The sequence below is a fragment of the Protopterus annectens genome, chromosome 3.part1, assembly GCF_019279795.1.
Source record: "Protopterus annectens isolate FY-2018-M chromosome 3.part1, PAN1.0, whole genome shotgun sequence".
Classification (NCBI taxonomy): domain Eukaryota; kingdom Metazoa; phylum Chordata; order Ceratodontiformes; family Protopteridae; genus Protopterus; species Protopterus annectens.
In genome coordinates, this window is record NC_056732.1 from 1,068,223,755 (window position 1) to 1,068,249,307 (window position 25,553).

General features: G+C 38.8%; 1 protein-coding gene across 1 annotated transcript in view; it reads right to left on the reverse strand.

Annotated features, from left to right (window-relative positions):
* The window catches only part of LOC122797751 (solute carrier family 22 member 13-like), an 843,707-nt gene that overhangs the window by 753,172 nt on the left and 64,982 nt on the right, over positions 1 to 25,553 (reverse strand). Inside the window, exon 2 of the mRNA XM_044066275.1 lies at positions 13,885 to 13,988. Within this exon, the coding sequence (XP_043922210.1) occupies positions 13,885 to 13,988 (104 nt within the window). The remainder of the gene's footprint in view (positions 1 to 13,884; positions 13,989 to 25,553) is intronic.

Sequence of the window (25,553 nt, forward strand, 5' to 3'; positions counted from 1 at the left end):
GGCAAACCAACTTCCCTTAAGCAACACTAAACTTCTGTTCCCCTGCAGCTCTCAGCTCCTTGTAAAATCTACTCAATACTCAACTGCATCTCAACTTCGCAGCACAAGAAAACTGGAAAAAGCCAAAATTTATTGGGGGGGGGGTCAAAAGCTCAAAAACCAGGGACACATTAAACATTGCTTGTATAATCTTGGAAAGTTGCTAGAATAAAATGCTGTGTTACCACCATACATTTTACTGCCAAGGTCCCTGTGCAAAACAGTCAGAGCAACATACCACTACACCAAATCAGCTGCTTTGTGAAAGAGAAATGCTGCGTTACCACCATACATTTTACTGCCAAGGTCCCTGTGCAAAACAGTCAGAGCAACATACCACTATGCCAAATCAGCTGCTTTGTAAAAGAGAGGAAGACTGAAACTTAAATATTTATCATTTAGCAAATTCAGTTCTCAGCATAGCTGTCAACCTCTTAGTACAAAACACCTGGACAAACCCAGTAATGAGGGAATACAGCCCTCAAACATATTCAGTGAATTCAGTTCTTGCCATAGCTGTCAACCTTAGCACAAAAAACCTGGATGAAGCCAATAATGGGGGAATACAGTCCCAAAAATAGGGACAAATTTCAAATATTCATCTTATAAACTTAGAAAATTGCTAGAATAAAAAGGTTGTAGGTTGTGTTACTATGTATTTTCTGAAGAACATGAAGTCTGAAATTCAAATGCCTGTCAATTTTACTTCTGACAGAACAAAAACAATTTTCAGCAGAGGCCCAAGGAGAAATACTGCAGACACGTCTTTGTAAAATGGCAGGGCACCAGAGAAAATCCACACAAACACAGGGAGGAGATGCAGACTCCACACAGAAGGCACCCCAGCCAAGAATCAAACCAGAAAAACCTACAGCTGTGAGGCAACAATACTACTACTGCACCATCAAATATGTAAGGAATTAAAACATTCAGAAAGTTGAAGTCTGAAATTCAAATGCCTGTCAATTTTATTTAACATTTGTTAATCAGGACAGTCTGACTTGGAACAAAAAAACAATTTTCAGCAGAGGCCCAGGAAGAAATAATGCAGACATGTCTTTGTAACATGGGAGGACACAAAAGCAAACCCACACAAACACAGGGAGAAGATACAGACCCCACAAAGAAAGCACCCCAGCCAAGAATCAAACCTGAGAACCTACAACTGTGAGGCAACAATGCTACCACTGCACCATCAAATATCAAGCATTGCAATATTTACAAACCACAGATATTATGAGGAACAGATCAGATCAAATATGAGGCAAAAATCTGCAATCATTTTACAAATGGTGGTGGGTAGGGAATTCAGGTCTTTGACACCTGCATACAAGGTACAAGGTTCAAGCCTGAGGTATTCCCTAACACACACACACCTGTAGTAGCAAACCACAAAAACTAAATATACTGCCCTGGGTGCCAAACCGTCATTATGAGAGTCCAATCAAGACAAAATGAAGTGTAGAAGAATAAAAATATTTCAATGCATTGGCTGCATGACAGCTTAATATCTAGATGGAAACAAAAAAGGTTGTGAGGCATGAACAAATAAATTACTTTTTTTTAAATACATTAATGGAATGCCAGTCAAAATCAAGTATAATAAAAACAAGCAGCACTCAACTCAAACTACTTCTTGCACTGCAGTTCTAATTATAATTTATATTCAGCTTTATTAAAAGTACCAAGTAACATGCTGAAAGTAGAAATCTCTGATGCCCCACTTGTAAAATGTTCCTTATCCAAAAAAAGACCTGCTGCCTGACATCTACTTGTTTCATGGTGAAAACATGATCAAAGTAAAAAATGAAAAGCAAACAAGAAATAAGCTCAAGATACATTGCTTAAAAGGATTACTTTACAGGTTATGGACCACACGATTGGCATTCTGTTTACGGGTAAAGCCTGCAGAGATGACTGGAAGTCTCCAAGTGTAATGAGACTCTTAAAATAATGTAATCCTGTCCTTTATTACAAATACTGGCATATGCATTTCAATCCTCAAGGCTTATACATTATCTAGTTAAGTATTCTCTACATGGCAACAGAAAGGCTTTCGATGTTGGCAATTCTTTAACAGTATGCTTATTAAAGCTTACTTGCATCTTGCAATCTCAGCCAAGCTTACCTGATTGTCATTAAAGTATTGCTACTTAAACACAGAGCAACAGGCACTTTGAGTAATAAGCATACATCAACAGTACAAAAAATATGACATAAACCAGACCATTCTGTAAAAATCAAGGACAGATGAAAAGCCACTGTAATACTTGTGTCTACCTTGGATGGGTGGGATTCTCTGCACATTTACACTGCATAACTACTCCTTGTCTTGCTTCAACACATCCAGACTCACTACATGGGGGAGTGGGGTGCAACAAGTATGTCACAGTTTGAAATGTCTCTGGCTGACTTGTGATGGCCCTGACACATTTGTCATACCTCAACCTCAGAGCAAGAAATCTGGACAAAGCCATACAAAGAAATGGGGCAAAGGCCCAAAAATAAGGACAATTTTTAAAATATTGCTCTTATAAACTTAGAAAGATAATAGAGGTCTTGCATTAGTATGCATTTTCTGAATGGTATGAAATCTAAAACTCAAATGTCTGTCATTATTTTCTAACTTCAGTCTTTAATGATTTATCACTAATTTGCCAAAAAAACACAATTTTATGAAAAATGGACCAAAAATGTGATGTAAAAAATATAAAATAGCAACACAATACAGCTGGGAACCTGTCAAAGAAGGGACACTTTAATATTAGTACTACTAACTTGAGCAGTTGACAAAATAAAATAATCTATATGCATTTCTGAAATAAAAGTAATCTGGTTATTAGTTATTGCTTAATTATAAACCCTCCACGTTTTCTTCTAAAATTGCTATTTTGCGGAGGGATCATTAGGGGAAGAGCAACATTTTGAGCCAAAATCAGGGACAGTTGAGAGGTCTGGCTATGCCTAATTCTATAAAGCAATTTATTTGCATGTACCTCTCAACCTGTTAATGCAATAAATCTGGACAAGGCCAAATATATTGGGGGAATATATAAACAGTACTAAAAATTGCTCTTGTATAAACTGAGACAGTTGATAGAACAGGTCTTACTTTAGCATGCATTTTTCTGAAGGTTATGAAGTCTGAAACTCAGTGTGTCATTATTTAGTGACTTAATTCCTAAAAGATTTGCCAGAAAACCACACATTTTATGAGGAACAAACCAAAAATAAGAAGCAAAAAATCTATTCATTCTTTGAAAATCTGGACAGTTGAGAGGTATAGTTCAGCTGGGGCTGCCTAAGTTTGCCACCCTTCCCCATCACAAAACCATGGTCAAATGGAGCCTACCCCTGCAGCCATTCCAATGATCCATTACTTGGCTATTTCACTCCATTTACCATAAACACTAAAGGGCATACTGATTTACTTCTATGATTTGAACTTCATTTGAAAGTTTTATTTTGCATTTTACAGCACAAACACTAAGACATCTGCTAAACAAACTTGGCATTAAAACTTCTCTGCCCTTGAAACTCACATTCATTGAAACAACACTGAAACCCACATTCAAAGAAAATACATTTTACCCGTGACAGATAAAGATTAATTCTGGGCTGTTTTCAAATCACAGGTCCCTTGCATATGAAACATACATGTGCTCTTTGATACACCTTCCTATTGCTTTGAACATTTTTCCAGTAAACAATGAAACAAAACGCATGCACCAATGACAAAACTGCCCAATTCAGAACATTTCCATCATAAAAGTCTACTCAAACTTCTACAGTCCACTATTATCAGTAAATATGCACAATTCTACAGTCCACCATTATCAGTAAATATGCACAATCCCTGAAGTAGTAAAAAAGTCATCTAAATAATTCCACGTTAAATAAATCTGTAATGAAGAGGTTGTTGCTAGCAATCACCTTTATATTTCATGGTTTCATCGAAAAATAAAGTGTCTGATGCCCCTGAGGAATAAACTGCCTAAATTACATTAAAAATAAGCTAGTAATATTGCAATAGGAAATGGATGGCAAACTGATAACAGGCTCATAATTAGTATCTTAACTTTCAGTACGGCAGCATTCACCCCTTATGGGAGTAGAACCAACAACCTTCTGCATCAAAAGCAAGCACACAACCTGTTGTGCTATTAGCAACGTGAGCTAGCTTAGCATAATCAGCACTAAACTTCTCTTCCCCTGCAGCTCTCAGCTCCTTGTAGAATCTACTCAATACTCAACTGCATCTCAACTTCGCAGCACAAGAAATCTGGAAAAAGCCAAATTTATTGGGGTGGGTCAAAAGGGCAAAAACCAGGGACACATTAAACATTGCTTGTATAATCTTGGAAAGCTGCTAGAATAAAATGCTGTGTTACCACCATACATTTTACTGTCAAGGTCCCTGTGCAAAGAGTCAGAACAACATACCACTACGCCAAATCACCTGCTTTGTAAAAGAAAAATGCTGTGTTACCACCATACATTTTACTGCCAAGGTCCCTGTGCAAAACAGCCAGAGCAACATACCACTATGCCAAATCAGCTGCTTTGTGAAAGAGAGGAAGACTGAAACTTAAATGGCTATCATTTAATGAATTCAGTTCTCCCCATAGCCGTCAACCTCTTAGCACAAAACACCTGGACAAACCCAGTAATGAGGGAATACAGCCCTCAAACATATTCAGTGAATTCAGTTCTGGCCATAGCTGTCAACCTTAGCACAAAAAAAAATTGGACAAAGCCAATAACAGGGTAATACAGTCCCAAAAATAAGGACAAATTTCAAATAGTCATCTTATAAACTTAGAAAATTACTATAAAGGTTGTTACTATATATTTATTGCTAGAATAAAAAGTTGTTTTACTATGTATTTTCTGAAGAATATTAAGTCTGAAATTCAAATGCCTGTCAATTTTACTTCTGACGGAACAAAAACAATTTTCAGCAGAGGCCCAGGGAGAAATACTGTAGACACGTCTTTGTAACATGGCAGGACACCAGAGCAAATCCACACAAACACAGAAATAAGAAGAAGACTCCACACAGAAGGCACCCCAGCCAAGAATCAAACCAGAAAACCTATAGTTGTGAGGCAACAATAGTGCCACTGCACCATCAAATATGTATGGAATTAAACATTCAGAAACCTGAAGTCTGAAATTCAAATGCCTGTCAATTTTATTTAACATTTGTTAATCAGGACAGTCTGAATTGGAACAAAAAAAAAATTTTCAGCAGAGGCCCAGGAAGAAATAATGCAGACATGTGTAACATGGGAGGACACAAAAGCAAACCCACACAAACACAGGGAGAAGGATACAGACCCCACAAAGAAGGAACCCCAGCCAAGAATCAAACCTGAGAACCTGCAGCTATAAGGCAACAATGCTACCACTGCACCATCAAATATCAAGCATTGCAGTATTTACAAACCACAGATATTATGAGGAACAGATCAGATCAAATATGAGGCAAAAATCTGCAATTTTTTTACAAATGGTGGTGGGTAGGGAATTCAAGTCTTTAACACCTGCATACAAGGTACAGGGTTCAAGCCTGAGATATTCCCTACCACACCACCAGTATATTGCACCTGGGGCATTTTCACACACACACACACCACCCACTTACCTGTAGTAGCTCTTGTCCTTCTCCATATAAATAAATCCAAACCCCAATCCCTCTCCATAAATTCAATGCAAGTAAAACCACCATAAATACATCCAAAAACTGCCCATGCAACTCCAGACCCGTGAGATCCTCCGATCCCTGCAAGTGAAACCAATACATCCAAACCCCGTGAGATCTTCCCGACGAGACTGCAGCAAATTCCAGACTGCTGACGTTGCAGTCCGACCCTGACACATTTTCCCAGCGAGTTCCAGGACAGTCTATGCAGTTTAAAACTGCATAGACTTCTGGGAGCTCCGTTCCTCATGTTTTCTAATCAGGACTGCTGCTGAGACAATCTGCGCATGCTCCAGACTCTCAGCAGCAGTCTGGACTAGTGCGCATGCACGAAGTCTGTGAATTTTTAAACTTTTTTTTCTTTTCGTTTTATTTCTTTTTAGTTTTATTCTTTTATTTTACAGTTGAGGGGGCTGCAGTCCGGCAGTCCAATAGCACGGGCCGCCCCTGACACATGCTTGAATTATCATGAAAGCTCTCTTTCTGACAAATGGAAAGCCTGTCATGCAATATTACAAGCAAAGCTAGTTACGTGTGATTCTACATTTATTCAGCTTTACATTTATTTTGGTAATAAGGACATGTATGTAACTTGGTATGTCGATGGAAAGGATGTGTAGTGTTCATACATCGATTAATGTATATCTTCAAATATCGATTAACAAGTGCTGTGCTGCATGTCTGAAGCAGTACAGTCAGTGGCAGCTGTGTCAGTATTACGGAGTCCAAACTCAAAACTTGCAGCAGTTACTGAGTGCACCCACCGAGTGCAAGTTGGACACATGTGATTTAATGCTTCATTACATGAAGACTGAAACAGTACCAAACAGATTTACTTCCCTTTAGCTCTTGTTCTGACTTCTTCGCTGCACTGTTCACTTTTGCAAAGTGTATGTCATGAAAAAAAAAGTGACATGCTGTCATTTAAGTCCATACAGAAACAACAGTATGTTGTCAACATTTTATTGATAAGACTCGAGAAAACAAACTATATTATTGAAAATCACACAGTATTTCACATTTCAGAAACATTAACAAACACATTTCAGGATCGAGAAGCAACTGCTACTGCTGAGAAATATCTGGTTGCGATAATACATAAGTACCATCCATTTCTGTTCCATTAATTCTACTTGATTCACTAAATCACCACCTGTAAGGATAACATTAAGTTTTTGTAACACCAAAAAAACAAAACTATGCATTGGACATTCATTAATGTGCTTAGCTAAAGCATTAACAGTGTCATGCATAAGACATGCCCTTACATGTTCCAGTATCCTCTCTTTCAAGGAACAATTTGTTTTCCTATATAAAAGGACCTTCAAAGTTTACACCTTGCCAAATAAACCAGATTCTCAGATGTACAATCAGCATAAAACCTAGGTATAAAGCATCCACCAGTTACTGGATGTACAAACATTATATTGGTAGAAATGAACTTACAAACCCTACAATTATGACAGGCTAAAGTGCCAAGTCTATCAGAAAGCAAATTTTGCTTAACATTAGGATAACAAAATTCTCTGCCAAGACAAGGCATTTTTAAAAGAAAAACTAGGTGTAGGGCCTACCACACTTTTAACTTTTATACCTCACTTTTAACTTTTATGGTGGACAAAAAACACCCGGTCTCCTAAAAGTTTTTACTAAGCCCCTATCAACTCCAAAAAAAAAAGTACTGAGCATGACATTCCTATCAAAACAGTCTCAAACTCAAAACTATATTGGCAAAATCTGATGTGCACAAAGGTATAAAAGACAAACCTCTTTTAAGTAAGCTAAGTTGGGAACCAGTCAAATGCACAGATGAAATATTAATTACCAAGGTATTCAAACTCTCTAACATTTCATCTTCCAAATGGTAACTCGGGTTCCGATGAACTCTTCCTCTTTTTCTTCATATGCTGTAAAGTCCATTGCCCATTGGAGCCCTGGTGTCTCACTGGTACCAGAAATGAGAGCAAAGGACAAGTAGAAGCACTAGAAGTAGAAGCAATTGGTTCCTTAGGGTGAGCCCCCATAGAAATTTCAATTCTGATTGGTCCATTGTCTTCCTCACTATGATTCATATACACAAGCGAAACACTAGCTTCATCATCTTTAGATGGAACAGTTGAATTCTTAACATCTTTTAAGCTAGTGGTTCAGGATGAAACTGTAGTAGACTTAGGCTTTGGCCATACAAATATATGCCCATTTTTAAAGTTACAAAAATCCCTTTCTAACTACTTAGCCTTTATTAACTTGAGTTTATGCTCATACAGCTGCACATTAGTAGGAATATCATCTAGTTTCACTTTACACTCTTCAGAGGTGAAACAACATCTCAAATCATTAGTCAATGCCTCAGTTTCATTCAGTAAACTCAGTTCAAGCAGTTTAAAATAATCATTCAGCAGTTTCATGTAGCTGAAACTCAGTTCAGTGTTTAAAATCTGTCATCTACATAACAGTTCTAGATGTTGTTCACCATAAGTAGGCATCTTAAAAATATGAAGCCCTCTAGGATCAACCTTGTTAAACAGACAGGCTTCAAAATGCAAATGCTACCATTGTAACTTCTTCAACTTAAGAGCTTACTTTCTAGCTCTCTAAGATCAGCAGCAAAATTGGAACAGTCATCAGAAACAACTGCTTACTTATTATTAACTGAGGCCAAATCTAGATGCAGCAAAGGGTTACCTTCTGGTTTCAAAACCACTTAAGACATTCATGGGACCCAATAGTCTTATCAGGATTAAAGTCCAACTCTATATTAGCACCTTCAGCCATAGTTCTCGAAGATTTAAACAACCAAAATACCAAAACAAGTAAAAATATAAAAAAAGTAAATCTCCTGGATGGAGGATGGTAAAAATAAATCCACAAAATGAAAACAATTAAAAAAAACAAACATCCATTTAATTTAATTGGCTGATTGATTCTGTTTTTATATAAAAGAGAGCTTCATTCCTTCTGTATTGTACGGTCTGATGAAGTGCAGAGAACTGCATGAAATTGCTAACCTGATTTTTATCTACTTTTATCTGGTGGATTATGTCTGAATAAACTACCGTCTTTTCTTATTTTTAGCCACGGCTGTGGATGGTGTTTTTTTTTTAATTTTCATTCGCAGAGGTAGTTGTCTCTAAATGCCCTATATACCTGAATAAGATCTCCTGTTAGATATCTGTAAGAGACACTGTACATGTTCAGATATTTTAGTCTTTCATAATAACTTAAATTTTCACATCCATGGATGCCCTTGGTATATTTCCTCTGTACTCTTTGCTGTTTACTCATGCTTGAATGGTGCAGTGGTGCAGCGGTAGCATTGTCACCTCACAGCAAGAGGTTCTCTGGTTTGATTCTCAGCTGGAGTGCATTCTGTGCAGAGTCTGTATGTCCTCCCTGTGTTCGTGTGGGTTGTCTCTGGGTGCTCCAGTTTCCTCCCACATTACAAAAACATGTGTCTGGAGCATTTCTCCCCAGGCGTCCGCTGAAAATTGGCTTCATTCCAAGTTGGACTTTGCTGGTAAACAAATGTTAGATAAAATTGTTTTCTTATAGGGTTTCCATATTTTTATTCCATACCTAAGTTTGGGTCTAATGTAACTAACAAACAATGACTTCATCATTTTTAATTTCCTAGTCTTTATAAATCTTTTATTCAACCTATAGTTCTATAACTATCAATTACCAATTGGTTGATATGATTAGAAAAACTCATAGTTGAATCTACCCATATACCCAGGTTCTTAAATGAGTCTACAGTTTCAATCACTATATACTGTATTAAATATTCACCTTTCAATTTATCTCTCCCAAATCTCATATGCTTAGATTTTGATGCGTTCATCAGCATATTATTCTCCTGTGCTCAAATGGTCAATTTAGTCAAGTTATTTTGCAGACATGCCTTATCTGTAATACATGTAACCAGTTTAACCAATTTCAAGTCATCTGCATATAGACTGTAGAACGGATCTAGGACTGTCCATCGAGCAGACATTTCACCAAAACATAAACCACCAAACACACTTTCACTAAAGTGCATTTATCGAAAATGCACTTTCTCCAGAAGGTAAGTAAGTAAACAGTTGTTTGCATGTAGGTTTAGTTGTACATCAACATGTGGTGTAGATTGTACAACTAAACAAACTGCTGCTTAGATGGCGGAATAGTGGGGATAAGGTAATATTCCCTTTTCCCTACTGCAGTGCGATCTCGAAGTGAGAATATTAAAGTAGGTTGTGGGGGATGCAGGAGAGCTTGCCACCCTGTATAAACATAAGTAGTCTTGTCTTTTCTTTTCTTTTCTTTTCTTTTCTTTTCTTTTCTTTTCTTTCTTTTCTTTTCTTTTCTTTCTTTTCTTTTCTTTTCTTTTGTGAAAGTGCATTTTCGATAAATGAACTTTCAGGCAAGTGTGTTCAGTGGTTTACGTTTCGGTGAAACGTGTTCGATGGACAGTCCTAGATCCTGTAAAATACCTCAGGTGAAAAAGTTAGGTCTGAAATGAGTAAGGGCCTAGGACGGAGCCCTGTGGGGCACCCTGACTGTAACCAAGGACTTCACCTGTCCAGTTGCTGTATGATACTTGCCATGTCCTATTTGTAAGCCATGCAGCAATCCATCTTATCAAGAGTACATCAATACCTAGTTATTTATGTTTGACCCTGAAGTTAAATCTATATAAAGTGCATCATAACACAACTGTTCATTCATAGCTGTTATTATATTGTTATAGACCATCGTGTTACAGGTGGTAATAGCTTTATTTTTAACATATGCATGCTAATATATGGTTTCAAGCCCCAACCTATCCAATTCTGACAATAATTTATCCAATATTACCTTCTCCATTATTTTTCCACAACATGAAAGTAGACTTAAGGTTTGGGTTTGTCTCATTCCCCCTTCCCTTAAAGGCAGGTTTAATAAGCCCATGTCTCCAATCTTAAAGAATCTTTCCATATTTATATGATCTAGTGAATAATAGATATAATGGTACTGTAAGTTCTTGCTGAAGTGTTCTTGGGTCATTGTTACTAATTCTGTCTGCTCCCTGTGCTTTGTTTGTATCTAGTTTGTGCAGTTCTTTTTTCAATATAATCTAATTTGATTCCAGTATCTGAGGTTACCTGGATGTCAATAGGATAACTTATCACCCTTTTTGTTGAGTCAAACTGTTTTGCATAAGATTTTGTAAATATATTTATAATCTGTTGTGTATGAGAATAATTTTTAGATCTGCACACAGTTTATCAATGTGTACGTCTTTACTCCTTCCACATCTTATGTATCTGTAAAAAGGTTTCCTGTTATGCTCAATATCTTTATGTAAATTTTTTTCAAATCTTTTCTTGATCTTGTCTCACACTATGCTTGATCTGTTTGTCCAGGATGTTTATTTCAGTTTTCAAAGTTGTAGTCTGACCTCTCTTCCATTTCTTATATTTTTGTCTCTCACCTTAATCAGATATCTTGTTCTTATGGAAATATATCCCCCTGATGTTGTATGCCTAGATCCTGGTGTTAAACATTTTTTTATAAGATTGAAGTTTTGAAACTTTGAAATGTAAATAAAAAAAAAGAAAAAGAAAAAAAATATTTTTTTACTTGCACCCCCATCCCCCTACTAATTATATATACCAACTCCAAGTTTGCACTACAGCGTGGAAAACAGTAAATATACCATTCCATGTAGTATGGCGATCTCCATTTAAATGGCTTGAAGTTTTAAAACGTTGATCTTACTGTCTCAACCATAAGAAATTTGAAGTTTTGAAACTCTGAAATTTAGAAGTAGACCCATACATATAATGTGTACACATATATATATATATATATATATATATATATATGTGTGTGTGTGTATGTGTGTGTGTGTGTGTGTGTGTGTGTATATATATATCTATATATATCTATATATATATATATATATATGGTTCTACCTCACATAAACGAAACACCAAAATACCGACAACGCAATCACCGAAACCACATAACCGACAGTACAAAAACACGAAATTCCACATGCCCGACAACGAAATAACCGATGGTACACAAACACGAAACCTCATACACTTCACACACCACAATCAACAAACAAAACACATTCCCCATCCAAAAACCACATACACAACACAAGCACACCAAAATCCCTACAAACCCACACTAAACCTCACATACACAACTACCTACAACCCTAACCCAAACCCTAACCCTAAGGTCCGTCACTACCGCACACTTACCTGACCCGCTCCCTAACCCTAACTCACTTATCCCGCCCCTAACCCAAACACAATCACTACCGCACACTTACCTGACCCGCTCCCTAACCCTACCTCACTTATCCCGCCCCTAACCCAAACACAATCACTACCGCACACTTACCTGACCCGCTCCCTAACCCTAACTCACTTAACCCATCCCTATCCACACTTACCTTACTCGCACCCTAACGTCCATCACTACCGCATACTTACACAGCCTTTTCCCATTTCGGCATCCTCGGCGTCGGTGCTTTCATCCGTCGGGTCGGTCTTCTGCTTGTCGATCTTCTAGGTCCCGTCACATCGGTCTTCTGCACTGTCGATCTTCTGGGGCTCGCGATTTCCCTGTCGATGTTCCGGCGTGTCGTTGAAGTGAGGTAGAACCATATATATATATATATATATATATATATATATATATATATATATGCGTATATGGTGGGGGGGGTGCTTTTATTAAGAAATAATCCCTGATGTTGATACCTGTTTGGTCAACAAAACAGATGGTCAACAGATGTATGAGGTTAATAATCCCTAAGATTGGGAAATATGCCCATTTTTCAGGAATTGTGTAATCTCAGTGTTAGTATATATAATAACATGTGAGTGTGGGGTGCTGGGGGGCTTGCCCCTGGAAAAGAAAGAAGTTTATTTTGCATGGTCCATGGTTGTTGCTTGGAATATGCCTGTTAGGGTGTCAGTCTTTTCTATTTTTCTTTCCAACCTTTTGTCGTCATTATTTTTAACATCAGTCTAAAGAACTTTAGATTAACCTTAGTAGATCCTTAAATATATATACATATATATATATATATATATATATATATATATATATATATATATATATGTTGTTGTTTGTCTTTCGGCTTTTCCTGGTAAGGGGTCGCCACAGCGGAACTCCGGTCCGCTAATGATTGGCAGTAGATTTTTACGAAACGCGGAGGTGCCAGCTGGACGCTCAACCTTCAACGAAGACACGCCTATTTACGCACACATGTCTTTCAAACGCTACCCATCCACAGGGATGACATGCAGACTCCACACAGAAGGCAGTCCCAAGCCCAGCCGAGAATCGAACGGGAGAACCTCTTACTGTGAGGTCTTAAATATATATATATATATATATATATATATATATATATATATATAGATATATATATATACATACACACACACAGAGTGGCAGTTCTCACTGACTGGTATGTCAAAATTAAGCAAAACTGTGAAACTAATATGAAAGAATATAAATGCTACTGTACATATTATACATAAAACTGTGGTAAATTGTGTAAATAAATCTATAACTTCAAATACAGCTACTCCTCTGCTGCATCTGCAGGAACTTTGCTAGATTAGTTAGAGAAAGTTCCTACAGATGTTTGTTCACTTAAGCCAGTCAGTAGTTTATAACAGGAGTGCTAAATTCAGACAGTTCAGAGTCACTGGCCCTTCCTCAAGGGAGATTCTGTAAAGAGAACCTGGAGAAAAATATCAGAAAGAAAAAAAGAAATCTTTCCTACCAAATAAAAATCAGTAGAAGAGATGATAAGATTGCAGGTACTTCCTGATACAGGCTGTGTCCCTACTATATGCGACTATGCTAAATACGCTTTAATTTTTTTGTAAATCCACATGAATATTTAACAACAGTCTGCATATTTCTATTTAATAAAACCACATTATTTTAGACTAGTGCTGTCTGCTGTATTTTATGTTCTACACCATATGCAGACATGTTTAGACAGATGGATATCACACACACACACGCAGACACACACACACACACACACACACACACACACACACACACACACACACACACACACACACACACAGTCTACACTATGGTACAGCTAGTATAATGTTTAAAAATGCACTTCTTACCTGTCTGCTGATGGGCCAAATAAAAGTGCTCCCACAAGAAGACCACCCATGTAAACAGATTGAGAAATGACAGTAAATCCTCTTTTCTCACATACTAGGTCAAACTGCAAGAATAAAATATGGGTATAATCAATAAACAAAAAGTTATAATCTATTACAAAAAAACTGCAATGCATTCAGAAATAAAGAGTCGGGTATGTACAGGTCTACATAAACATTACTATACAGTTCCCTAACATTGTTATATAGGTACTTAATGTTTCACTCTTTACTGTAATGTCTAATGTACAAATTAAATAATGAATCTTTCTGTTTTTTCAAGGACATATTGTACCCTGCTGCCTAAAAATTTACAGATTAACCAGAAGGGGCCAATTTCATTACCAGTTTACCTACACATTTAAAAGTCTCAAAACTCTAACTGAGAATGCTTGTTGCATCTATCATGAGTTATGCAATGCTACACTTTTCAGGCATGCCAGATGAGATATGCCAATGTGCATTTAGGGAGACAATGATTATATACTGCAATCAGAGAAAGAAGATCAGTTTATGGGATGGAACCAGTTTTACTACATTACCTGTTACTTCTGGGATGCTGTTATTTAAAATAGAACTGAACTGTTGTATGAGTGTGTTGTTGCTGCACTCCATTAATCCATTTGTAAGCTAATTATTCTGTCCTACCTGCAATCAAGTTTCTTCTCATGTGTGCCACCCACAGAAATAAAATTTCTGACTTAGCATCCTAGACCATCACATAACAAACTTCAGCCACCCGGGGACTCGCACATTTTATCCACACCTACTCCCACATATACCTCTGCTACAAGGCATAAAAACTACAAGCCTGATCCCTTAGGGCTCCATAGGTCTGCAAAAAATTAAAAGGCCTTTCTAACTGGTGATTCAGCAGCTACACATACTGATACCTGCCACTGCAATCACCAGACAGGGTTACAAAAGGTGTCCTTCTGGTGATAGGATTAGGCATGTTACAAGGGTACTTAGGTCCTCTCAGTGTCCTAAATATCAGAATGACCATTTGGTTACCAATGTAAGAGTGAATGACCTTAAGATACCCACCCTGGAGAAGACGCAGAGACACACTATTGAAGTGTCCCCCAAGTCTCCAAGAATTATTCTGCCATCACCAAGAATGGTGGCTAAATTCAAAGATAAAGTAATTGACTTCAATTATTGACTGGCTAACTGATGTCATTCAAAGTGGGCCCAGTATGTGTCTGTCTGAAGAGAGGTGGTTAATAGACCCTTCCGCTTTGGCAAGGATGGGCTGCGTCTCGTCTTACCACTTTTGCTTGCTGACTAAAGCTTTTCCTGTCCCTGTAGTGGCTCTTTAGGCAATGCTCAGCTCATGAACATACCAATCTAGTAAATTCTAGTGTGAATTATATTCAAGTTAACAGTGCTCAATGCTAGAAGTTTGAAAGGCAAAATGTCTGTGCCTCAGGCTTCTGTCTACCTTGAAGACATACATATCTGTGTACATTACAAAAATGTCATTCCATTCCAAAGGCAGCACTCCTTTCTTACCTGGGTTTAGTGCTGCTCATGCAGTCAGATGTAAGAGCTGTGTGTGTATATCCATATTTCTTAGGGAGTCCATTGTTTCATGATAATTCATAAAAGACACCATGTTGAGGCTTGTAGAGCTCCGGGTAACTCTCAATAAAACTGACAGTAATATCACAGCTAATTATGGTCCCCTTCTACGTCCTCCATTAAGAACATAGATTATCTAAGCTATGTTAAAAAGTTCTCCATCAAACCAGATGCACTTATTATGGGTGGCTTTAATTACCTGAGTATACAATGGCATTCTATACAAATATTGTCAAAGCTAATGCCCTTCATGAGACTGGTCCCCTTCCCACCAGAGATGACAGTCTTCTTGGCCTTATTGTTACCTGCTTCTCCCTTCCCTGTGCTTTTATAAAAGCCCAATGATCTGTACTCTAAGACAAACAGGTATTAAATGTCACTACTTCCTTTGTAAAATCTGCCCAACTAACAGTGTCCTTCTCCCTTAAAACACACTTTGAAGCCCAAAATCCTGAAGTATTTGGTCATTGCTCCAGAACAAACTTACCATTTAAAAATCTTGGCAAATATAAAGGTGTTGTTCTCCAAATAACTCAGTACCCAGTGGTATTGCATACTCCTCTAAATGTTATTCCTTTATGGACAGTTACATCGAGAAGTATTTTCCTATTCACCATAAGAAAAAACGTAAATTTAGAAAGAAGCCCACTGGTTGAATTCCACTATAAGCTAGGCTTACAACAAATAGAAAAACTTCAGTCTATCTGCAACAGATCCCCACACTTCCAAAACAACAGAGAGTTATAAAACCCTCAGCACACTATAACAAAGTGCAAGGTCAGGTATGAACTCAGATCATCTAGCAAGTCCAAAGTTAACCACAAAGCCTTCTTTAGTTACATTAGTAAACTTAGAAGTTATGTCCATTACTATACCAGACTTATTTCAAGCAGAGTCTACCACGCTGACCCCCGGCTTGTTACTAATATTTTTTCAGACAGTTTCAGTGTTGATATCATGCCTTAATATAGCCATTTGCTTCGATCACTACTAACCATCCCACCCTTTCCAAGATCACCTTGGACTATGCTATATCTGCACTGTCCAAAACAAAAAGTAATCGTTCTATAAGAGCTGATAACGTCACCAAATGTATGCTAGTAAATGTCAAGCACCACTTAGCTAACCCTGTATTAAACCTCTTCAATTTAAATCTTTCCACAGACTATGCACAAAAGTGGGCCATCTACAGACCCTGGAAAATACAGACCCATAAGTCTCACTAGTCTTATATGCAAAGCCATGGAAAGAATTATCATGGAGATGATCAATAGAGATATAGTAAACCTCCAGACACTGGACCCAACCCAGTTTTGTTTTGTCAAGGGCAGATCAGGCCTACTCAACCTGATGGACTTCTTTGAGAAGGTCACCAAAGCAATGGATGAGGGCAAAATCATTCACACTACCTACCTTGACCTTGCCAAGGTATTTGACACAATACCCCACTCAGGCATTGTTGACAAATTCAGGAGGTTAGGTACAAATCCGTATGTCATCTGGTGTATAGCCAAATGGCTCACAGATAAGACCGATGAAGTTAGACTTGGGGAGCCCACCTCTACAAAGAGGCTGGTCACAAGTGGAGTCCCTCAGGGATCAGTCCTTGGACTGCTCCTTTTTGGCATTTTTCTTTTCAGAAGTCAAGGCCAATGTCACTGGCCTCTGGCTGACTAAATTTGCAGATGATTGCAAATTAGGAGCTGTCATTGAATCTCACACTGACACAAATGTTCTCCAGGAGGGGCTGACACAGACAAACAACTGATGTCAGAGTCATGGACTAAAACTAAATGCCAAGAAATGCATAACAGTATCCTTTGGGAAGTCATCCATCCCTGATATCTATAATATTGACAACACACCCCTTAGAGTTGACCTCGTAGTCAGAGACTTGGGGACACACATAGATAGTAATCTAGCCTTTGATCATCATGTGTCTACAGTAGTGAAGAAATCATTCTATGTTGCACAACTTATAAACAAACTTATGGCATCTAACTCCAAAGAAGTCATTGTTCCACTGTATTCGGCATTCATCAGACCTATCATTGGGTACAATGCCCCCTTTAGTATGTACCTAACCAGGCATATCCAACAACTGGAACGTCCACAGAGGTTCCTCACTAAAAGAATACAGGGCATAAGTAATATGTCCTATGCAGACTGCCTCATGGCCCTATCCCTGTATTCTTTCTCCTACAGGCTATTGAGGAGAAATCTATGCTTGGCATACAGGGCATTGTCAGACCCCACTCTGATGGACCTCCTGCATATCCACAAAACAAACAGTGCTAGAATTAGCCATTCTAAAGACTTAAACCTTGCCTGTGATATAAATAGGACCTGCTGGAGAGATAGGTATGTATCCAAGAGGCTACCCCGTGTATGGCACAGACTCCCCATCCATGTGAAGCAGAGTTCTTCCCTAATCCAATTCAAGTGCAACTTGGACAATTGGATAGGAAACCAGAAATTCATGCCTGGATTGGCATCTATGTCTCTGATGCAAACAGGTAACTTGTAAATGGTTCATCTCCCAGGCCCATGCTTACACATATCAAGGGTATCAGAACTTGTCAGAGATTTGGGATGCATGGCTAGGCTTAAAAAGGGCATTGTGGTTGTTAGCCTAGTAAACACCTATGAACCTATGACCCTGAAGCAAGGATAGCATTCACAGTTTTACCATTACGCAAAGGTGGCCCCAAGACAGATCACAGAAATTATAAACCTGTTAACTTCATTTGGATATAGCAAACCTCTTTTTATGGGATTCAACCTATTTCCTCAAATTACCATAAAAGCCCAATAATCTGTACTTCAAGACAAACAGGTATTAAAATTACCTTTGATAAATGCATACCAATGTCCAAAGTGAAAGTCTTTAATAAGAAAACTGCTCATATGAAAGCTCTCCTGTTTTTCTATACTCTGTCCCATTTCAATGCATCTTTCTATTAAAGCTGTATAATTTCTGATTCCAAATTCATCCCCAAACATTGAAAATAATACTTAACAAATTTAACACTGCCCATATAGCCATTAAATCCATAGTATAAACATTTATCTCTATTAATACATAAACACAGCTACTGAAAGCCACTTTCATTAACTCATAAACTGTAGAACAATGTCCCTTTACAATAAGAAATTATGTATATAAACCATGAAACCATTAAGTCAGGAATGTGTTCTGTGTTAAAAAGGTAATTTTTTCTCCTTGCATATTCTACAGTACGCTAAGCATATATGCCAAATAATACAGAATTTAAACGGCAGCCATGTCTAAACCTTTTTTGCATTCCAGTCCCTCATCCAATATACACAGTTATCATAGGTTTTATAAATACCAAACAGAATTGTAACTAGGCCATCTGGTACTCTGTATAGTTCCCCAAACTGCTGCACTCTTCAACTCAGTGTTAAGAACCAGAGGTTTTCCCAAAGCTGAAGACCAGAAAAAATCTGATCTGATGTTGTCGGTCTTCACTTAATCCTTGACTGTGGGTTTGGTTCTGTATATCAGAACTGACTCGGCCATTATTTCAGCTCACACCCTCCAAAACTCTTGAGCTAAGCTTTACCCATAATGCTCCTTATAGGATTACCTCAGATCTCATTTGCCACTTTCAGTGTCACATTCATCTATCAAAACAGCTCTCGAGCAAGCTAATTCTTCTCTTTTGTAGGTAAGATTTTTTTTTTTAATTTCCTTTTTAGTGACTTCTTTCCTTTTTTCTTATACCCAGCTCTTCTATTACTGCTTTTGTTTCTTAGCACTAGTAGTGTTTTCTTGTCATACCATCGTTGGTATTTTTTCTCCCTTACCTTTAAGGTAATTATTTGTACCATTGTTGGTACCTTTACTTTCATTTTTTCCTTTCTTTTCTTTACCATTAAGTAAATGTTTTGTACCATTGTCAGTATGAGCTTTCCTTAAAAAAAAATCAAAACTTCAAACTTTAAACTGTACTATCTCAACTTCTTTTCTGCCATCTTGTCTACCTGTGCAGTTTCTTGTAATGGCTGAAAAAAACAAAGGAGCTTATGGTTTCAAGAGATTCCAGAAGTGTGAGCATAAATTACCCAACTCAGACAGACACTCCTTATGTATGTGTGTATTGTTTGGGCCCGGTGCACCTTCTTGGAAGACTGTGCCATCTGTCATGGCTTCAGTTACTGGGCCCTTACTGAGAGAAAAAACAAGCTCATTCTCAAAGGTCTTATTAAATCTTTTTTTGGACTTGGACATATCTGGTTCTCCAAAATCAAAAACAGACATTAGCTCCCCATCTTCATCTTCTTCCTCATCTAAACATAGTCATTCAAAGAAGAGGAGCAGCTTGGTGCTAACAGTATCTTCAGCACCATTGTCAAAAATGCCTAAGATTTCTTCAGTTCCTAAAGATTTATCTGAACCAACTGGAGAAAAGATTTTACCTTTGGTGCCATCAATGCCTATCTCTGTGCTGACAACTTCGGCACCTACTACTATTTTGGAGCAGACATCTTTAAAACCAAAGGAATTATTCTTTAAAGATAAGCCACATACTAAGTATTGCCCCTCACTAGACCCTTTTACAGACTGACCTCCAAGCTCCTTTTTGGAGAAACCCAGATCCCCGTCAGTCTATTCAGTCTGTTCCACCAAGAGCCTCATGGAATATGATATATTGAGGCTGGCAGACCAGCTCTTGGCAGTGAGGAGATTGTCCACTTCAATGGTTCCTAGTCTATCTGGTTCTGGAACCTTGTCTATCTCAACTCCAGTGATAGTTCCTCCTTTGACTCCAACTGATCCTTCAGAGTTCCCAGTGCCAACAGTCCTGGTTTCGACTGTCTCGGTGCTAGTCAGAGCTACTTTTCCAGCACCAAAAACTGCCTTGAGCTCTTTGGTTCTGTCAGAAATGGAGACCTCCCAGGGTCACAGCTTCATTGCCTGTTCCGGGGGGGGGGGGGGCATGGTTCCACTCTGGTGTTGTCAGAGCCATCCATGCCCCTGGGAGCATTGGCACATGTTAGCTTGATACCAGCTTTGGAGGTGGCCTCCTCAGTGTGAGATGGGACCACGCTTCAGATGGAGTCTATTTCAGTTCTTGGTTCCCATTCCTTTATGGGGGGGCTGCTTTCCAGGCCATGGAGAGGGCCTTGTCCACTACAGGCATACAGTTGACACCACTTTTGTCAGACCAACAGCCCTGTCCTTCCCTTCACCTAGAGCTTCCTGTAGCCTCTACCCTGGGACAGTGGGTACAGAAGACTCAGGATCCAACTATAATGGTCATGTCCTCCTCAGATACCTCTCAGGCCCATCCCAACGAAGAGGTACCCTGGAAGAGGAAGTGCAAGAGGAAGGACTTAGACTCGCCTGAAGAGTCTTTCACTGAAGATACCGATTTCGATGAAGGGAAAGATTCCCCAAAGCCACCTGTGGAAGGTGTCTCCTTCAGAGATATTCTAGAGATCCTGAAGCAGAGGGGTGGCTGGACTTCCCTTCATCCTTCCTCAGAGGAATCAGTATACCTAGAGGCTTTCCATACCTGACCCTCTACCTCCTGGATCTCTCTGCCCGCTAGTGATCTGATTAAATTGATTACACAGCAGGCTTGGAAGATACCTGATTCTATTGAGCCAATCCCAAAGAGACCAGGCTGTATTTTGTCAGATCCTCAGGATCAACACCATTGGGTAAAAGGAATAAGAGTCTAGGATGATGGATAGATTTGGGAAGTGCATATACGCTTCATCGATCTTTGCACTAAGGTCCTTGAATTACATGGCACATTTCATGAGATATCAACAAGATCTGATTAAAAAACTATCAGATACTCAGACAGGAGCAGTAGCTGAAGAGGTTCAACAAAAGGTAACGTCTCAGCTGGCAAACCTAGATTCTGTTTGCAACTCATCCATGAGGCTTATTGCGCATGCAGCCAAAGGGATGATGAGAGCAGGAGGTATGGGTGCAGCCATTAGGAGGCATGCCTGGATGCATTTATGTGAATTCACTGAGCCATTTAAGTCTTCTTTCATCAATGCTCCATTTGATGGAACATCCCTTTTTGGCCCCAAAGTTAAAGACTCCCTTGCCAGATGTGAGAAAGATGGAAAGACCCTGTCTGCTGTAAGCATACACTTTTCCACTCCTCAACGGTCTTATTCCAGGAACCAGAGAAGTGGGGAGATATAGTTCAAGAACTCCCAAAGACCTTTCCATGACTCACATGGCAATGACTTCCCCAGGGCAGGGGAGGAGTAACAGTGGAAGAAGCCATGCACAAGGCAGAGGTGGCCTGCAAAATCAGGGTTCCAGGTATTCTTTCCTTAGTAACTCTTATCAATGTTCCTGAATGGAGGCTTAATTGCCATCCTCTGGAGACAGTCAGGAGATGATTATCCTCGCACCTACCTGACTGCCTGGCTGAAGATAACAACAGACAATTGTGTGTAGAGGATTATAACCAGAGGTTACAATATCCCTTTCTCAGAAGTACCCAGAAAATTGAACAGAATCTCAGACATTCCACCTGTCACAGGGAGGCAGCAGTCTTAGAAATTCAAAAACGTCTCGACCAAAGAGTCATCCAAGCAGTCCCACCAGAGCAGATAGGATCTGGAGTTTACTAAAGATTCTTTTTAGTACCAAAGAAAACAGGAGAATGGAGACTAATTTTGGATCTCAGCCAGTTAAACAAATCCATTCAACAAACCAAATTCTGGATGGTTATGGTTCAGTCTATACTTCCATTCTTAGGAAAGGACAATTGGATGTGCTCAATAGCTCTTCAGGATGTGTATTTTCACATAGAAATGGACACGTGATCCAAAGGATTCCTGCACTTCCAACTGGGAGCCAATCATTATCAGTTCAGAGCCCTGCCCTTTGGTCTCACCACAGCCCCCAGGGTGTTCACCAATTGCATGGCACTGGTAGCAGCCCACTTCAGACTGCAAGGATTCCATATGTTTCCATACCTAGATGACTGGCTCCTCATCACTCCCATGACGCATCTACTCTTACAGGCAAGAAACTACATTCTTGAAACTTGTTCCTTGCTGGGGATCATTATAAACCAAGAAAAATCCCATCCAGAGCCAACACAGCAATTAGAATACATAGGAGCGATGCTATGCTAAACGCAAACACCGGCATCACGTCTCTTTCCCAAGAAAAACTTCAAAGAATAAGATCACTAGTCAGTCAGATTATTCACAGCAAAAAGGTGACTGCAAGGCTGTTGCTATAAACTCTAGGATCAATATCAGCCTCCATCATACCTCTCAACCTGGAAACATCAAAAATCTGGACAAAGCCCATGAAAAATAGGTACAAATCTGTACGTTGTTTAACATAAAATTTACATACATAATTATGTAAGCCCACCCACTCCAACTGAATTGTGGGATACCAACTTTCAAATGCAAACTGAAGAACAGACAACCAAAATATTGCACCAGAGTCCCCCGGCAGCCATTCCAACATCCCATTGCCTCCCTATTTTTGCCCCATTTACCATAAACACTAATGTCATGGTAAGGTGCAAATTCTTATTCTTATGTTATTGCAGAGGTAATGTGTATATCTGGCAGTAAATGCCACATATTTTTCAGTGCACCACCTTGGGAGGGACCCTGCCTATGGATATCATTAGCAATGACACAGCCTCCCATCACCTATGAATGACATGCTGGTGGTTAAGTGACTGTGATTCTCTCTGGTTCTACTATATTTTGGATTTGAGCTAACAGAGCTCACTATGTACCACCATAGCCATTTTGCTCATCAGCAATTCCAAAAGCTTTCTGCTCATAGAATGAAAGGCAAGAGAGTAACAAAATCTGTAGAGGAATTATGGGAAATCTCAGGATTAAGGAGAATATTACAAAATTCTAGAGGTAGACGGTCTGTCTCTTTCTTAATTTAGATGCTTATTCTGCAAGCTGGGTTACATTATACTAGAATTAGTTATGCAGTTATTTAATATCTATGTAGTTAGCAGTAACCAGAGCCTGTTTTGCCAGAATATGTATTTTAAAAGATATGCAGCTGCAAGTGAAACCACTTTCTGAAAATGGAAATAAAACTAAAATAAATAAAACTTATTTAAACAAAGAAACCCATTGCAGATCAAATTAATGATTAAATCAAGACAGCTGCAGCCTTTTATTTTCCCTCCTTTGGGAATACCCAACCCTATACTTGATGTACTAAAGTTTTTATGGCTATTAACAGTAATCTAAAACTGCATAGTAAAGATGATCCCTGTCAATTTTCAGTGTAACATTGTTCATGCACATTTTAATAAACTGTATGTTTTTGAAACCAGTTAAGAATATTGTACAATTCCAGCAATAATGTGCTTGTGTGATCTCCTGTCTCTATTCAAGCATAAAATAAACAGCCTTCAGAGTAACTGTACTAAGTAATGTATGCATAAATTGGACACTAATGCAAATATACTTACCTGCTAGTAATCTAAAACACCAACTCTGAATTTCTTCACCTCATGGATGTAATACAAATTTTTTGTCATAAACATCCATTAATTCTAAGGGTCAGTTAAATAATATATTCTCAATTTTAATAAACAGTATTTTTATTTTTTATTTTATTTAAACAACAGACTCATTTGGATCACGGGAAGTTAACTGTTTTAGAGGTGATAAAGGTGCCCATGACTTTCTTATTTTCAGAATGTAAGAAAATTGACATAAATGAAACTCAAACCAGTGTCCAGGTATTCAGCATGTCCTAACTCCTGTCCAGGTATTCCACATGTCCTAACTCCTGTCCAGGTATTCCACATGTCCTAACTCCTGTGCATTCAATATATGTTAACAATGAAGCTAATTTTATAACACATCTGCCACTTCCAAATACTAGATGGTCATGTTAAATAGTATCTGCTGCAGGCTGAAAGAATTCACATTTCCAGTTACTTGCACCCAACACACACACACACACACACACACACACACACACACACACACACATTTTCAGGGCAATGTCTGGTACTCAACAAGTAGTTTGCTGGTGTGTGAGCAAACAGATGGATATCACAACAGTCTGCACGGCTGACAGTGATTTGTTTTTTTTTTCCTCATTTTATCTTGTTGAGAGTCTCCGGTATTCGGGAGTATTTTTAGACTGAGATTTCTGTAGTCAGATGGATCCTACCTACAACAGAGGCTACATCTTCATGGTTTATGTCTGTTTGTTGTGACATTAGCTATACTCCAGCACAGAGTTAGAAGAGGTGTGGACAAAATTCATATAATCTAAGGGGACTTGTAAAACAGTTGGCTGCTGAGACCTGTAATAAAGAACACTGTGCTGTACTTTTATGCATGTCAAAACACACACACACACACACACACACACACACACACACACACACACACACACACACACACACACACCCTTTGTTCCTTTCCTTACCTAATACTTCCCATCAATGTTCAAACAGCAGCAAAAAGCAAATGGAGCCCTTCTAGCAGAAAAGCAAATGTCCCATTCTCTTGGCAGCATTAGAAGTCCTAGCAGTGGAGTCCCTCAGCAAAGCAAAGTCCCAGCAAAAATGAGCTGAAAATGGCAGCAATGCAGCAAAGCAAAAGTCCCATTCTCTCTCCAGCAGCAAAGCAAACAAAATAAGAAGCAGTGGAGAAACAAAGCAAAGTCCCAGCAAAAACGAGCTGCAGCAGCAGATTTAAGTCCGTCTAGCAATTCTTCTCTCGGCAGCAACAGTTTAATTCCTGCCTGCTCACAGCCAACCAGAAATGATGACATGAGCTCCTTGAGATCAATTCCGACTGGCTGGTAGTGCTGACGGAGCTGAAGTCATCACACACATGATGATGTCAGCTCTGACAGCGCGAATTTAAAAAAAAAAACAGCAAAGAAATCGGAAATGAAGGGGTACCACTCAGGAATTATGGCACCCCTTCAGTTGGACCCCAAAACTCAGTAAAAAACAAGTAATTGAGGATGGTTGGGGGGGTCTGGCGCCATCACTCTAGTTCCCTTTGTGAGATATCACATGTGG